This window comes from Borostomias antarcticus (genome assembly GCF_949987555.1).
Source record: "Borostomias antarcticus genome assembly, chromosome: 18".
NCBI classification, from domain to species: domain Eukaryota; kingdom Metazoa; phylum Chordata; class Actinopteri; order Stomiiformes; family Stomiidae; genus Borostomias; species Borostomias antarcticus.
Window position 1 is genome coordinate 18,246,341 of NC_140251.1, and position 17,606 is coordinate 18,263,946.

Here is a 17,606-nt window from a genome sequence, read left to right on the forward strand (position 1 = left end):
AGGAACAGAGCGGGAGGAAATTAATCAGTTCAATTGTTTATGTTCATGCTCTGCGTGCGCACTAGCTGTCACTGAGCGGAGCGTGTGTGCTGCGCTGCGCCTGGGAGAAGAGACTGCATTGGCAGCGGAAGCCTTGACAACAGAAAGAACCCATGGTAGAATATCCCCTCCTTTTTCCATTTCCCCATCTCTCTCCCGTGCTGTGCTGCAGGAGCATATGCTGGGTGTGTGGAGGACGGAGCAGCAACCCAGACAGGCGGGGAGGAGGATGATGGATCAGTGAAGACTGTGGAACCCGGCTGACTGTCAGCGCCGGCTGGCTGTCGCTGCTTTGGGATCCCGGTGGTACCTCGGCAGCCCAGGGGAGCGACTAGGCGCAGAGCTCCGGGAAAGAGGATACAGGGGTGGGTGGGGGGTCGGTTAGAGAGGAGGGGGCCAGCTGAACCTGGAGAAGAGACGAGGAGGAGAGGAGGAGGAGGAGGAGGAGAAGAGCAGGAGGCAAGCGGCTGTCTGTGGGTCGGTTGTTGCTGCGTATGTGTGTGTCGGCGGGGAAGACGCATGGCTGAGAAAGGCCTTCTGTCGTCTTCAGGCTGCGGGCGCCGGAGAGCGCCAGGCGAGGAGTGCTAGCCCTTACCGCCGCCGTGAGGATGGTCTGACCGGGCTCTGTCTCGCTCTGCCCCTGCCTGGCCTCACAGGAGACCCCTGACACCGTTGGGGGGGCTACTTTTCTTACACCCCCCCCATCCCTTTTTCTCTGTTTTGTTTTGTGTTGTAGGCCGAGAAGGGGGAGACTTGTTGGTTTGTTTTGGGGATTTTCCGCTTCTTCTTCTTCTTCCTCCTCTTCCCCTTCACCCTATCCCTAATCCTCATTACCCCTCCCCCCGAAACTGATTCCGTCGCTCCCTCTGACTTTTTCTTTTCTTTTTCTTTTTTTTCTTTTTTTTTTGAGGTTTGGGGGATTTGCCGAAACCTATTTCATGCATGTCCACTGGGGGCAGGTTCAACTTTGATGATGGGGGGTCATACTGTGGTGGGTGGGAAGAGGGCAAGGCGCACGGCCACGGGATCTGCACGGGGCCCAAGGGCCAGGGGGAGTACTCGGGCTCCTGGAGCCACGGCTTCGAGGCGGTGGGAGTCTACACCTGGCCCAGCGGGAACACCTTCCAGGGGACCTGGGCCCAGGGCAAACGCCACGGCCTGGGGGTGGAGAACAAGGGCAAGTGGGTGTACAAGGGGGAGTGGACGCACGGGTTCAAGGGTCGCTACGGCCTCCGGGAGAGCACGGGAACCAGCGGGAAGTACGAGGGGACGTGGAACAACGGCCTGCAGGACGGATACGGCACTGAAACGTACTCCGACGGAGGTATGTAAGACCGAGACCCTGGCGAGGGTAGCGTGTGTGTGTGTGTGTGTGTAGTAGAGGTGGTTTAAAACTGGGTTCAATGCCCTGGTCGGGACATATGTGTAACGGAGTTGGTTTAGAACCATATTCTCATAATGAAGTAGCCCTTCCTGAAAGTTGTCAGCCCAAATATTGTCCTTGGACCAGGAGTCCATTTGGTCCCAGTGTTTGTGGAGATGCTGAGTCTGGGAGCAGAGCAGGAGACTGGGGGTTCTGATCTCCGGCCGGCTGGGAGGTGGGCTGGGCTGTGGGACCCGGCAGTGCTGGGGACAGAGCCTCCAGACACAGTCTAGCTGCCCCTGCCCCAGCCTTAGCCCAAGCCCCAGCCCCTGCCCCTGCCCCTGCCCCTGCCCCTGCCCCTGCCCCTGCCCCTGCCCCTGCCCCTGCCCCTGCCCCTGCCCCAGCCCCAGCCTTAGCCCAGCCCAGCCCAGCCCCTGCCCCTGCCCCTGCCCCTGCCCCTGCCCCTGCCCCAGCCTTAGCCCAGCCCAGCCCCTGCCCCAGCCCCAGTCTTAGCCCAAGCCCTGGCCCCAGACCTAGCCCCAGCCCAGCCTTAGCCCAAGCCCCAGCCCTGGCCCCAGCCCCAGCCCCTGCCTCTGCCCCAGACCTAGCTCCAGCTCCTGCTCTTGCCCCAGCCCTGTTGCTCCTGTTCTAGCTCTAGATGCATCAGAGATATATTTGGAGGCCCCAAATTAAGGTCATCTGGACTCTGCAGGCCTCTGCAGCAGAGAGAGAGAGAGAGAGAGAGAGAGAGAGAGAAAGGGAGAAATACCAGGTCACCTGCAGAGGAAAGCCCTCAAAGGGAGCGGCAGGTTTTTCCCATGAACCAGACAGAACAGCAACACGTAGTCCTCACAGCTAGAACTGCACCCGCTGCTGAACTCACTGAGAGGCTGTTCAGGGCCACAATAAGGATAACCTGATGCCCCCTATTCTCAGCACTACATATAATGCACACGCACACACACACACACACACACACACACACACACACACACACAGCACACACACACAAGCACATACTGTAAAACACCCTAAGAAAAACATCTGAGCTTAGCTGGCTGCTGCATCATTAAGTTAACACTTGCATAGGTCTAACTCTAGAACCTGTCCTGGCACAACAGTAAATAAATAAAACAAACAACAAAAGTAGCCAACCAGCTGAACCCAGGACCAAGCAGTTGAGACCATAGAGATGAAGTAGGGGTTCCATCTGTTCTGTCTGTGTGGTGGAATGGTGTCATCAGGACAGGTAACCTGTATCATGGTATCTGACTGGTTTGCGTGTGGAGGCCAGTGGCGTGTTTGAACGCTCTCCCTTTCAGGATACCTGCCGATACCAGTTTGTCAACAAAACGCACATTCAAAAGCTGAAAAAAACTAATCGTATTTAAACCATCACCGTTTTTTTACCTCCGCCTCAGAGACAGCGCAGGGCGAGAGGTAATGTTTTCGGTGTGTGTGTTTGTGCGTGCGTTTGTCTTAGCAGGATTATATCAAAAACTACTGGACTGATTTTCACAAAACTCAGTGGAAGGGTGTGGTCCAACTTAGAACCCGTTAGATTTTGGAGCGGATGCGGTCCAAGGGCCGCCCAAAATGGTCTGGCCATTCACCTCCATTCCTTTTTTGAACCAGGATTACATAAAAACTACCTGACCGATTTCCATGAAACTCTGTGGAGGTGTGTAGCATGCATGGGCCAACTTACACCCTCTGGGAGCAGATCTGAATCACAAGTCGGGTCCAAACACAGCTGGACTGGTCAATCACCTACATTCATTTTTTGGACTATGATTACATGAAAATTATCTAAACAATTTTTATGAAACTCGGAGGAATAGTGTATCATGGGCCACCTTAGAACCTGTTAAATTTTGGATCAGATCCAAATCACGGGCCAGAACCACAAATGAAAATAAAACTCCTTGTGTGGGGGTGCTAGAGACACAGGGTTTGGACTAGGGTATGCAGGGGGAGAGCCCGGAGTGCGCCCCGCTGGCTGTGACCCGAGGGGGGCGCCACAGCCATATATAGCCACCCATTCACCTCCAGTCATTTTTACCTCCACCCCACTGAATCACGGGGCGGGTCCACGAGCCGCCCAAACTCGGCCGATTCATTTGGACTAGGATTACGCAAAAACTACCTGACTGCTTGTCTTGTAACTCAGTGGAGGGGTGTAGCATAGGCCAATTTAGAACCCATTACATTTTTCCCATGCACAGAGCCACACAGTGCATTCAGGGGCGGAGGTCTGTGCTCTCTGAGCACCATTTCTATTTGAATGACTGTTCATACTTGTGTACGTACAGTATGGTCTACAAGCCCCGGCATAACCCTTCCCAGACTGCATCTCTCTTGAGACAGACAGGTTTAGGGAGGATCATCGCTTCTCGTTCTCCGGCGGGTGTTTGTTATCGTCGCCTCGCTCCCTCGCTCCCTCGCTCCCTCGCTCCTCCTTGAGCCCTGAGCCTCTGCAGTACTCCGACGGAGGGGTCTCTGGGTACAGCAGCGTTGCTGTGGAAACGCACACAGACGTGCAGCAGGTCAGCGTGTCACCACAGATTCAGTGTTTCCTGCTCTGATTGGCTGGCTGGCTCTGCTAATGGTGTTTACCTAGTTGCGCACTAATCTAGCTGCTTAATCACATGAGCGTAGAGAGAGGGCGAGAGGAGGAGAGAGAGAGAGAGAGAGAGAGAGAAAGAGGAAGACAGGGAGATAGAAACAGAAAGAGAGATGGACACAGACATGCAGATACAGAGCAGAAGGCAGAGAGAGAAAGAGAGACGGGCAGAGAGAGAGAGAGACAGGGGCAGAGAGAGAGAAAGAGAGACAGGGGCAGAGAGAGAGAAAGAGAGACAGGGGCAGAGAGAGAGAGAGACAGAGGCAGAGAGAGAGAAAGAGAGACAGGGGCAGAGAGAGAAAGAGAGACAGGGGCAGAGAGAGAGAGAGACAGGGGCAGAGAGAGAGAAAGAGAGACAGGGATAGAGAGAGAGAAAGAGAGACAGGGGCAGAGAGAGAAAGAGAGACAGGGGCAGAGAGAGAGAAAGAGAGATGGGGGTAGAGAGAGAGAAAGAGAGATGGGGGTAGAGAGAGAGCCAAAGATAAAGAGAGTGAGGCAAAGAGAGGGACAGAGACAAATGCAGAGACAGTGAGAGGAGTTGGACGGAGACAGAGACGGAGGGTAAAGGGACGTATCCTGTAATTCTAACCTGATAGGGTCAGAATGCTAGAAAACATAGTGAGGGAGAGATAGTGACAGTGAGATAGAGATAGTGAGATATTGTGGATCAGTGTTTGCCGCCATGACCTCATGATTGATTCATGATTATGTGTAGGCCTACAGCACAGCAGTGTGTAAACATTAAGTTATAAAGTTACAACTGATCTCTTGTCAACAGTGTATTGGATAGCAGGGTATATACATTCCCTAAATGTGACTCGTGTATGAGGCAAAGGTTTCCTGTTTGGACCTATGGGAAAGGATGATTGTTTGTTAAGACCTATTGTTAAAGGAGTAGTAAAGGGACAATGCATGTTTAGCCCTGTTTTAAGGTTACTTCTGATCATATACAATGGTTCAGATCAAAACGTTGACAAAACTAGCACTTTTGAGAAAGACTGATAATTGCTCTACCAGCGTTTAGGTCATACAATGGATGTGGGTGGGCACCGTGAAAAATCATTCAAAAACATGTTAAACTCTCGATTTCAAAGACAAGAAGCTCACCTGGTCATACATTATATGTACTGTACGCTAGTCGTGTCAGTGTTGGGTCACATAACGTTGTGAGGCCAAACGTATAGAGAAGAACGCACGCAGGTGATGAGCAGGATGTTCTATCTATTTGCAGATATGGGCAATTTCCCAGAATTCAAGTTGAGCCAAAAATTGTTTTATGAGTAAATTCATCCATAGACCTGATTCATACTCTACACAAGCTATGCTGACGTGGCTGTGAACGCGGGCTCTACACAAGTATTTTGGAACTCGCGCCCCTATCGGTTTGAGTGAAATAGCACTTGCGCTCGCGTAAAGTTACAATCTTTGGCATGACACACGTTTCTACACAAGGAGGCGTCACGTTAATTCAATTAACCAGAAAACATCCGCAGTCAATTTGAACTGACTGGGAGATTAAGCTTTTAACTGCAGCTTGTTTTAAAAGTTGACATTTCTACAACAGCTTGGCGTCTCCGCCTTCAGCCCTAGATCGCCTCAAAAACCTGCATGGCTAGAAGAGGCAGAGGGCATTGAGTCAAACATACACTCGCATTGCATTGTGGGCCTGTATGAGAGTGCTGGGGGGAGCTGGCTGTTTCATGGTGTGAATGGATTTGTACTGAGGCTACATGCAACAGATAGCTTTCACCTGAATGTTTTCTGGATTCGAGGGGCCTTTATTTGGCCATGCGTGACACGCTCACAAACATATGTGAGTGAGGGCGACACAGCACACACACAGCACACACACAGCACACACACAGCACACACACAGCACACACACAGCACACACACAACACACACACAGCACACACACAACACACACACAACACACACACACGTCTTCGGTGGTCGCCAGTGGAAATTGTTCTCTGTATTTCTCCCGGGCAGCCAGGACCGACTGAAGAGCATCTTGTTCTTCTGCATGTTTTTTGTATTGGGTTCTTTGTGAGGAAACCCTTGTGAACACAGGGAGAACATGCACACTCCACACAGAAAGGCCCGGAGACTTTCTTGCTGTGAGGCAAGTACTATGTGCTGTGCCACCGTGCCACACGTGAGCGATTTTGGGGTTCCGGGTCTTGCTCAAGGACACATCGGCACAATGCCGAGAGCTTGGATTCAACCGGCGATCCCATCTGCTAGACATTCTCTCTCTCTCTCTCTCTCTCTCTCTCTCTCTCTCTCTCTCTCTCTCTCTCTCTCCCTCTCTCTCTCTCTCTCTTTCTCTCTCTCTCTCTCTCTCTCTCCCTCTCTCTCTCTCTCTCTCTCTCTCTCTTTCTCTCTTTCTCTCTCTCTCTCTCTCTCTCTCTCTCTCTCTCACACACACACACACACACACACACACACACACACACACACACACACACAACCACACTCACAGGTGTGAGACAGACCTACAAGTGCTGAGTTTGTGAAATATATAGTGTTTAATAATTCATGGGAGAACCAATCCAAATACATGCAAGTCTCCATGTCCCCTGCTAAGAATCCAACCCAGTAGTAGTTGTAGCCTGAAGGCCTGTAAAAACCAGAACAACCCATCATTAATTTGATAATGCTGGTGATTTCATCCATTTCTGCTGGGGGAGCGTGGATAGTGGATCGTGCATTGCAAAAGAAATGATGATGAATTCAGCTTGGGGATGGCGCGTGATTAAATCAAGGCTCTGTGTGTAACGTTCCATTCCTGATCTTTCCGTGTTAACTATTTTTGTGCTGCTGCCCCCCACGCCTGTATACGCTGCACAACACAACACACTTAACACACTGTAGGCCTCCGGCAGAAGGGGGGGGAAAAGCTCCCAGTCAATTCTTTGTGACATGTGCCTATGAGCTGCACAGTCCGTAGAAAACCAATAGACAACACAAATTAGCCGATGTTTATCAGTGCCGAGTCAATATGACTGAATGCACTGACAGGATAGATGTTCCCTGTGCGTTTCCCAGTATGCTCGGATTAACAAATGTAACTATATTAAGTGTGAGTTCAAACAGACTACACTAGACGACTGCCGAGGACAGGGCACACGATTCGAACGTCGGACCACAGAAGAGCTTCCGGTCTCAGAGAAAGAGGCTTTCAGTTTCAGCACCACGGAGAGCACCCAGGCTATGCCGCATGATGGGCGCCCTCAAAACCTTCCTGAAGCTACAGTAGACGTTTGTTCATAGGAGGCTTGTAGAACTGAGCGCCTCGGCTTGTGCTTATTGAAATGTTGAGATCTGATGAGTCTTTTTGTAGTCTGGGACGTGGCACCATGGCAGCACAAGGCACAGGCCGCAGTGAAGCGTTGCTCATTCTCAAATCCCCACTCACTCAGTTACTCCACATTTCACGTTTGGCTGGATGTAATGGGTATTACAAAAGCTTCCTAATTCAGAATGGGCTTGCATTCGAAATGATTAGATTAGAATAGAGATTATTGCCTTGCTCAATGATGCGTTTAGTAGCAATGATGCATTTAGTAGCTTAAAAACTATTATAAAGCATAAAGCCATGCAGTGACAGTATTTTCAAGGCAGGTGTACAACTATACAACTATACTTTCCTAGTCAGTTCAGTGTGGTCGTTATTTTAGCTTTGTCAGCAAAAATGTCAAGGAAGATTGGAGTGTGATATGTCGGTATCTTCCACCCTCACTCACCCATGCTGGGTTCGATCTCGGGTTCTCTGACTTGCCAATACACATGACCGCCTTACAGAGACGCCGCTTTAGCCAGCTACGCCACTGAAAAGCTAGTGCTTCCATGGGTGGGCAGTACAGTATCTGTATTTACACTGAGGAGTGAGTTTACACGAAATACAGTAGGACCCCACTAATACAAACTTCAGAGATCCGAACCTCCCGGTCTACCGGACAGGCTTATTAAACTTTTTTTTTTTTTTTTTGCCTGCTATCTGGTTACTGGTGGGATTTTCATTACAGTACTGTACTTGCATTTAAATCTGTCATAATAAACATGTACTGTATCCTACTGTGAATAAAAACAGAACTGTATGTAGACCTACATATTACATACTGTAGGCTGTAGCCTACTGTCACGTTTCATTTCTTTGTTACTCTAAAGCGGGAAAATGTTGTGCGCAAAACGCAAATGAGTCGTCCTCACTCTACTAAGTACTGTATTTGATCAAAGCACTAAAGTGGAAATTCGTTTATTTTATTATAGGCTAGGCTATATGAGTTTAGTTGGCTATTTGATTGCAATTCTGATGCATTTTCACAAGTAGGCCTAATTAAGGGTATTTATCGGTGTATTATGAGTCTATATGAAACAAGTATACCACTTACTGAATTTGGTGCATTTTAACATAAGTTTCAGTCATCCGGACATTTCAGAGATACGAACGACCTTCGGTCCCGTTGGGTTCGGATAAGTGGGGTCCTACTGTATGTATCTGTATTTACACTGAGGAGTGAGTTTACCTGTCGCACTCATTCACATGTATATGGATATACACATACTCATTCTCCATCTCTCTCTCTCTCTCTCTCTCCTTCTCTCTCCATCTCACTCACTAAGGGACTATAGAGGGCAATCCTATCAGGTGTGTGTTATGTTTGGGCTGTGCCATAGGGCGGACAGCTGCTGATGGTTGCGATCAGACAGGCAGGGCCAGATGTTGGCCAGATGTTTGTCACGCTCAGCGGGAGGTCACATGATGACATCGGCACGGCGACAGGACCGAAAGGGACAGTTGGAGGAGTCCAGGGGAATTTTCTCACATCCCCAGTTAGGAAGAACAGCAGTGGAAGAATGTTTAGGTTTGGTTTTCTTAGCCACCGTACAGAAGCGGACAGGCTAAAAGACCCAGCGGACAGGGAGGCTGAGAGGCAGACAGGCACAGAGGGAGACAGACAGGTCAGCAGGTGATCGGGGAGACAGACAGGTCAGCAGGTGATCGGGGAGACGGGGAGGGAGGGAGACAGGTAGAGCGGTAGGGGGAGGGAGACAGGCAGGGAGGGAGGAAGACCAGGAGGGAAACAGACAAGGAGGGAGGCAGAAAGGGAGGGAGGGAGGGAGACAGGCACGGAGGGAGGGAGACAGGGAGGGTTGGAGGGAGGGAGACAGGGAGGGAGGGAGGGAGAGAGACAGGGAGGGTTGGAGGGAGGGAGACAGGGAGGGAGGGAGGGAGACAGGGAGGGAGGGAGAGAGACAAGCAGGGAGGGAGGGAGACAGGCATCAGCAGTGTGTGGTGGTGGGGACTTGGTGCAAGCGCCCCATCGAACCACCCAGACCTGTGCATTTCACTGACATGCCAGCCCACAGAAAATCAATGGAGGCAGAGAGGACAGGGTGTGTGTGTGTGTGTGTGTGTGTGCGTGTGTGTGTGTGTGTGTGCGCGCGTGTGTGAGTGCATGTGTGCCTGCCTGCCTACGTGGGGGGTTGGGGCAGTGGGAGAGGAAGTGATACAAGCAGAGATACAGTGAAAGCGGTTCCTGTCCATATATGGGCGTGTGTGTGCTGATTCCACGATACGGCAGCATGTTCTAGAACGCTCGCGCAGATGAATCACTGAGCAGCCAGGCGGTTACATCACAGGGCTGGCACGGTCACTGGCAGCATGGGAAGGACAGAATATGGATTAGATGGACTGAAACTGTACCCAAATAGATCATATAGATCCATTCATGCACTCCTCTGCCCTACTGTACCTACTGTGTGTGTGTGTGTGTGTGTGTGTGTGTGTGTGTGTGTGTGTGTGTGTGTGTGTGCGTGCGTGGTGAATTGTCCTAGATTTCAGCACCATGGGGATATGACAGCTGAGTGTAAATACAGTAGCAAGGGTTGACAGATAAAAACCAGAAACAACATGAAGAAAGTGTCTGTGTTGGACTAAACACAGACAAAACAGACTCAAATGGTAAATGGACAGCACTTATATCCAGAGCGCTTTACAATGGCTACTCATTCACCCACTCACACACACATTCACACACCAACTGCAGCAGGCCAGTGTCTTGCCCAAGGACACTTTGACATGTGGATAGGAAGAGCCGGGGTTAGGATTAGGGTTAGGGTTAGGGTTAGGGTTAGGATTAGGGTTAGGGTTAGGGTTAGGGTTAGGGTTAGGGTTAGGGTTAGGGTTAGGATTAGGGTTAGGGTTAGGGTTAGGGTGAGGCGACCCTATGATCATTGGACAACCTGCTCTGCCTCCTGAAGACTAAACACACTCTCATCATTGTGTGTGTGTATGTGTGTGTGTGCACGTGCGTGTGTGCGTGCATGCATGTGCGTGCCTGGGCGTGTGTGTGCGTGCCTGGGCATGTGTGTGCATGCCTGGGCATGTGTGTGTGGCTTGGTGTGTGTGTGTGTGTGTGTGTGTGTAGACTTGCTTGTGTGTACATGTTTATAACCCACCGACTTATCAGTTTCCTTCTTTATCTCATGCGCTCTCTGAGACACTAATCCATCAGCAGTGGTGGCGAGGCCCTGCTGTCCAGCTCACAGCTCACAGAGAAGCCATGCCATTACTTAGTCGGCGAAATGACCCTCAAACCACTATGCAGACAGATAATGTAATGACCATGGTGATAGATAGCTCTTATAGATGGGATGGCAGTCCACTCTGCTTTCACCTAGTTACATGTTTTAGGCAGAAGGAAAGGAGAGAGGATGAAAGGAGGTAGGACATGAGGTAGGAGGAAAGGAGGTAACCACAGAGGGAGATGACGCCGAGTCATCTGGGGTGATACACCTTGTGTGTGTGTGTGTGTGGACTATAATTTGTCTAATATCTCCTCCCTCTCTCTCTCTCTCTCTCTCTCTCTCTCTCTCTCTCTCTCTCTCTCTCTCTCTCTCTCTCTCTCTCTCTCCCTCCCTCCCAACGCAGGAACGTACCAGGGCCAGTGGTTGGGAGGGATTCGCCATGGCTACGGCGTGCGCCAGAGTGTTCCGTACGGCATGGCGGCCGTCATCCGCTCGCCGCTGCGCACCTCCATAAACTCCCTGCGCTCCGAGTACAGCAACGGCACCGCCCTGCTCCCCGACCGCAGCGGCAGCGGCCCGGCCCCGGGTGGCGGCGGCGGAGGGGGCGCGGTCTCGGCGGGGAGCCCGGCGGTGTCGCGCGGCGGCTTCGTCCTGACGGCGCACAGCGAGGCGGAGCTCCTGAAGGGGAAGAAGAAGGGCCTGTTCCGCCGCTCCATCCTCAGCGGCCTCAAGCTCCGCAAGTCGGACTCCAAGTCCTCGCTGGCGTCGCAGCGCTCCAAGCAGAGCTCCTTCCGCAGCGAGGCGGGCATGAGCACCGTCAGCTCCGCCGCGTCTGACATCAACTCCACCGTCAGCCTCGGGGAGGGCGAGGGGGAGCTGGCGGCGGCCGACGACGACGTGGACGCCACGGCCACCGAGACCTACGCCGGGGAGTGGCGGAACGACAAGCGCACGGGCTGCGGCGTGAGCCGGCGGTCGGACGGGCTGCACTACGAGGGCGAGTGGCTGGGGAACAAGAGGCACGGCTACGGCTGCACGGCGTTCCCCGACGGAACCCGGGAGGAGGGGAAGTACAAGCAGAACGTGCTGGTCAGCGGGAAGAGGAAGAACCTGATCCCGCTGAGGGCCAGCAAGATCAGGGAGAAGGTGGACCGCTCGGTTGACGGCGCCAGGAAGGCCGCCGACATCGCCAAGCAGAAGGCCGAGATCGCCATGTCCAGGTAGGGCAGCGGCGGCGTTTAGTACAGCCGTGTTCAGTACGGGCCGACTGTGGCAGTTTGGTATAGACTGTAATGTGTTCAGTCCAGGCCTAAAGAGCAGCTACTGCAGCCTTATTTCGGAAATAAAAACCCAGTATTGGTTTAAGCTTCTTGATAAGATTATTAATATGAACAGTATATTCAGCTTGTTCATCCAACTAAATACCAAGGTATTTATAAGAACTTTCTCGATGGGGTTGCCCATACAGTATGTATAGTGATTTGAGTTCAGCCCTGTGCAGCAAAGACAAAGCCTACAGGAAAACAGCTGCGTAGTGTGTGTTCAGTGCAGCCCTCTGGGTATGTGACAAGCTGACATAGTTACACACTGTGGTTTCACACTGCGGTTAGAGACTGCGGTGTTCGAGGAAGAATGAGAAATACTAGGCTATTAGGCCCTGAAACTAACACTAGTACGAGCTCCTGATTATTATTAAAATGACAGCTACGATCAAGCTGCTCTAGTGGTCCTTTCCATGGGGGTGTGAGAGTGTGAATGGTGCGGTCGGAATGAGGTCCGTATGGATCTGCTGCGCACGTTGGCCGGAACATGGTAGTATTGATGGGCTGATGGGCAGGGGGGGGGGGGGGGGTACAGTACGATCAATGGAGTGGATATACAAGCTGTCATCACAGTTCGAAATGAAACTGTGTTTGTTTGTGTGTGTGTGTGTGTGTGTGTGTGTGCGCGCAATAACAGAATCATTACTAGATCACGTGTGGGGTCAGCCTGTTGGAAGACCCACTCAGAGTTGTTTGACCCTAATGGCCTAGGTCTCTGCTCACTGCCAGGCCATCAGCTGATGGGACAGAGACGAGTTTTGAATTTGATTTTAAATTTGAGAGAGAGAGAGTAGAGGGAGAGAGTAGAGGGAAAGAGAGAGTAGAGGGAGGAGGGAGTGAGAGAGAGATTTCCGCATTATGCCAACAATGTTGGGGGACAGCCAGAAAGAGACTAGGAGGGATGAACTAGTGGCTCCAAAACACACAATCAAAACACAAGCACAATCAGAACACAATCACAATCAGAACACAAGCACAATCAAAACACAAGCACAATCAAAACACAAGCACAATCAAAACACAAGCACAATCAGAACACAAGCACAATCAGAACACAGGCACAATCAAAACACAAGCACAATCAAAACACAAGCACAATCAAAACACAAGCACAATCAAAACACAAGCACAATGAGAACCAAAGCACAATAAAAACACAAGCACAATCAGAACACAAGCACAATCAAAACACAAGCAGGATCAGTTGGCAGTTGTATCCTAGGGCCTTAATACACTATCAGGGGCTGGTATTTCAAGAGTTTGAATATGAAGCAAGTGTCCATATACAGATCAAAAGAACAAACTATTTCAAAGATGATAACTGATTTTCTTGATTCATTAATGAAAACACCATCTGGAGTATTTGGGATATGACGCAACGTATTATTTACAGTAGAATTGTGATCAAACCAGTTTGGTTTTACAGTGCTGTGCTTATACATTTTTGTTGTTCTCTCCTGTACTTCTCTGATGCCCTTTGAGACCAGATCCAGCAGCCGGTCAAGCCTGGCTATGTCCAGTCCTTTGTAATAGCTACAGCCATTTAGGATGTGTCCCATTGTCTCATTATTTCCGGGAGTTTGGTGTGTGTGCAGGATACAGTGCGGGTCATGGTATGATGGATACCAAATTGCCAGGTTATATTTTGCTGGCAGTACCTGTAGGCGCGCCTTGATGGTAAAGCAAGTTTTCCTTGTAAGCTTAGGCTGCTCCAATGCTGAGCACTCTGTGACCGCCTCATTGTTAATATTGTGGCTCTCGCTGTTGTGGTTGACAGCTTGTGTTGCTCACCGTCCTCTCCCTCTCATAGGACGCACGCGCTCAGATGAGCGGCTCTGTGATGATGCTGTTACTGAGGGCCACGGCGGTGCCGTCACACGCCGCCCATTTCAGTTGTATTCCAGAGCGGTGGGCACAGATGGTTTAGGTTCATCCGGTCTGAACGCACACTGGATCCCGTGGCTTTGAGGTCCAGTGTTCTGTTGCCCTTTATTTTGAATCCCAGAAATTGCGTCTCATTCTCCTTGGCAGGTAGTATTTTGTTTCACCATATGCAGGAGGAGAGACTCACGGGTCATTTCTCTGACCGTTGCGTCATCGCTGTTGAGCATGTTGAGCACACACACACACACACACACACACACACACACACATACACACACACACACACACACACACACACACACACACACAGACTCACAGTACATGCAGTGCATCCAGGAAGTACTCATACCCCTTCACTTTTTCCACATTTTGCTATGTTACAGCCTTATTCCAAAATGGATTAAATAATTTTTTTCTCAAAAATCTACACACAATACCCCATAATGACGTAAAAGTGAAACAAGTTTGGTAACACTTAACAATAAGGTACACATAAAAGAGTGGTTACTGAGTAACTACTACAGTAGGTACTGAGTAACTACTGATGAAGCAATAATTAGTTAATGATTAGTTACTGATTAACTCTGAGATTAGTTAAAGCTCAATGAGATAACTTTTTATAGTTTAATATTCCTCTTTACTTGCTATTAGTTTATGAATTGGCCTTAGCAAGACCCCTAAAATCGTTTTCGTGACATTAGACTGCATGAGACAGTGAATTTATTATTTTAGTATTTTGGTGCACTGGCTAGAACACTGGTGGGAAATCTTGTGGTGAAAGCGGAAGTGACACGTTTTGTGTGTCACAATATCAGGAAGACAACAAACACTTCGCCCCGCAAATTTATCTACATGCACATAAAAGAAAGAAGACCAGTATTTACCCGCATTGAAGCCATCCTTTCAGAAAGGCAATTGAAATAGCTACAATCTTCCAATCCAGTCTGCTCCAAGCACGTTTGTTATCATATTTTTTCCCATCGTTACAGTGAGTGAGTGGGGAATTGTGGGAAATGTGGTTCTTAAAATGCATTGCCGATTTTATCACGATTTTATCACTTGCTAGCATAATGTCTTTGCACGGAAAATGCTCTGTTCTTGGATGTACTAAGCAGCACAGATCGTCTCCCAAGCTCAAAGGACAGAAGAGCTGAATGGATACATTTTATTTTTGATGGCAAGACATTAAATTGTTGACAATTAGCATAATACTCCTTTAATGAGTAGTTACTGATTAACTCTGATTAGTTAATGAGTAGTTACTGATGGGAACTAATATAGTAGTTACTGAGGAACCAATGATTAGGTAATGAGTAGTTACTGATGAGAACTAATATAGTAGTTACTGAGGAACCAGTGATTAGGTAATGAGTAGTTACTGATGGGAACTAATATAGTAGTTACTGAGGAACCAGTGATTAGGTAATGAGTAGTTACTGATGGGAACTAATATAGTAGTTACTGAGGAACCAGTGATTAGGTAATGAGTAGTTACTGATGAGAACTAATATAGTAGTTACTGAGGAACCAATGATTAGGTAATGAGTAGTTACTGATGAGAGGTGATGAGAGATTTTACTGAGGAGAGGCTTCTGTCTAGCCAGTCTGCCCAAAAGGCCTGATTGGTGGAGTGCTGCAGAGATGGTTGTCCTTCTGGAAGGTTCTCTCATCTCCACAGAGGAACTCTAGAGCTCTATCAGAGTGACCATCGTGTTTTTGGTCACCTCCCCTGACCAAGGCTCTTTTCCCCCGAGTACTCAGTTTGGCCGGGCAGCTCTAGGAGGAGTCCTGGTGGTTCCATTCCCAAATGATGGAGACCACTGTGCTCTTTGGAACCTTCAATGCTGCTGATTTTTTTGGTACCCTTCCCCAGATCTGTGCCTCAATACAAGTCTGTGTCGGAGGTCTACAGACAATTCCTTTGACTTGGCTTGGTTTCGCTCCGACATACATTGTCAGCTGTGGGACCTTATATAGATAGGTGTATGCCTTTTCATATCATGTCCAATCAATTGAATTTACAACAGGTGGACTCCAATCAAGTTGTAGAAACATTTTAAGGATGATCAGTGGAAACACAGTCCACCTGAGCTCAATTTTGAGTGTCATAGTAAAGGGAGGGAATACTTATGTACATGACATATACTATATGTTTTTTATTTTCAATACACTTGCAAAAAATTCAACAACAACAAAAAAACGTATTGTGTGTAGATTTTTGAGGGGGAAAAATAGTTCTATCTATCTATTTTGGTATAAGGCTGTAACATAACAAAATGTGGAAAAGGTTAAGAGGTATGAGTACTTTCCGGATGCACCGTACATGAAAGGGTATGCGTTTGCTATATTTGGTCCCTCTTTAACACCAATCCTATTAACCAAACCATGTCTTCTGGCTGCGCAGCTAAGCAGCTAACTGACGAGCACAGCAGGGGACATGGCTGTAGGGAGCCCAGGAAGGCAGCCTGAGGTCAGCCCAACCTGCAGGGCAGTAGATCATACCTGGACATTATTAAGGCATGCTATTGGATTTGTGTCCTATTGGTGATCTAGAGATGCCAGAACTATCGATAATCTATTAGCTATAACAACAGGTTAGGATTAGGTTTAGGATTAGGATTAAAACCCAGACCAGGCCAGACCCAGACCCAGATCCAAAACAGACCCAGATCCAAAACAGACCCAGACCAGACCCAGACCAGACCCAGACCCAGATCTAGACGCTGATCCAGACCCAGAACAGACACCTCAGCTGTTACAGGAGCTGATTGCCTGGGCTTTGAAGAACAGTGGCAGAGAGAGAAAAGAGCAGAGGACTCCAGGCACGCCCATTAGGTTTGTGCTAATCCCTTTGAAGCTGCCCCTGATACACAACAAGCATGAAGTGATGTGTGCTTTGAAAGAGAAGAGAGACGAGAAAAAGAGAACAAGAGATGCTAGAGTAACAGAGAGACAGAATAATTGAAGAAAAGAAAGACAATAATTAGAGAGAGAGAGAGAGTGCATGAAGTGATATGTGATTTGAAGGAGACGAGAGACTCGAGATAGAGAATAGAGAGACATATAGACCGAGAGAAAGAGACACCGGAGTGACAGAGAGAGGAAGAATAATTGAAAGCGGGTCAGGTGGAGCCTGGCTAAAGGCTGATTGGCTAAGTATTACACCCAGCTGTTCTTTTGATAGGTCTGGCCAAATTTCATTGCCTGCCCGATGCACTTCCCTTTAGGTGGTGAAGACATATTTGATATTAAATTAAAGTGGAGAGTTCATTAAACATATTTGCGTTCACTAGTTGACTATACCATTGCTAGCTACTTTAACTAGTGATTATATTTTAATAATGTAATCACCTAAAGGGAAGTGCATTGGGCAGGCAATGAAATTTGGCAGGAAATGAAATTTGCCAGGAACCATCAAAAGAACAGCTGGATGTAATGAGAGTTTAAACTATTTGAAGTAAAAGAGAATGTCTATTTTGCATGTTTATTTTATTTAACAGATTAGCCTTGATTTAATTTTGAACAATGTAATAGTTGATTGACAGTGACGTTTGACTGTTCAAGTCTGCTCTACTCTAAACTGCTATTGTTTAGTAAGGCCTGAGAGGAGTTTATAGGGGTTGGCCAGAGTAGACAAGAGGAGAGCAGGGGAAGAGAGTTGTGATAATCTGTTCCCTTTTAAGACATCATTCAAATTATGAGAACAAACCCAGCCGTTTTCCTTGGTGGTTATTTCTGCACCCACGCTGTATGTATAGGTCCTACTTTTATTTTCATTCTTGACTTATATGTCCAAGATTGTTCTTCTGTTAACAACCGGAAAGAGATCTGCCGTTAA

General features: G+C 48.7%; 1 protein-coding gene across 1 annotated transcript in view; it reads left to right on the top strand.

Annotated features, from left to right (window-relative positions):
* Positions 1-981: 981 nt before the first annotated feature.
* Positions 982-17,606, top strand: part of jph3b (junctophilin 3b) — a gene marked incomplete at both ends in the record, with an annotated part of 28,116 nt that continues 11,491 nt past the window's right edge. Inside the window, 2 exons of the mRNA XM_084452702.1 lie at positions 982-1,363; positions 10,966-11,782. Of these exons, the coding sequence (XP_084308828.1) occupies positions 982-1,363; positions 10,966-11,782 (1,199 nt within the window). The remainder of the gene's footprint in view (positions 1,364-10,965; positions 11,783-17,606) is intronic.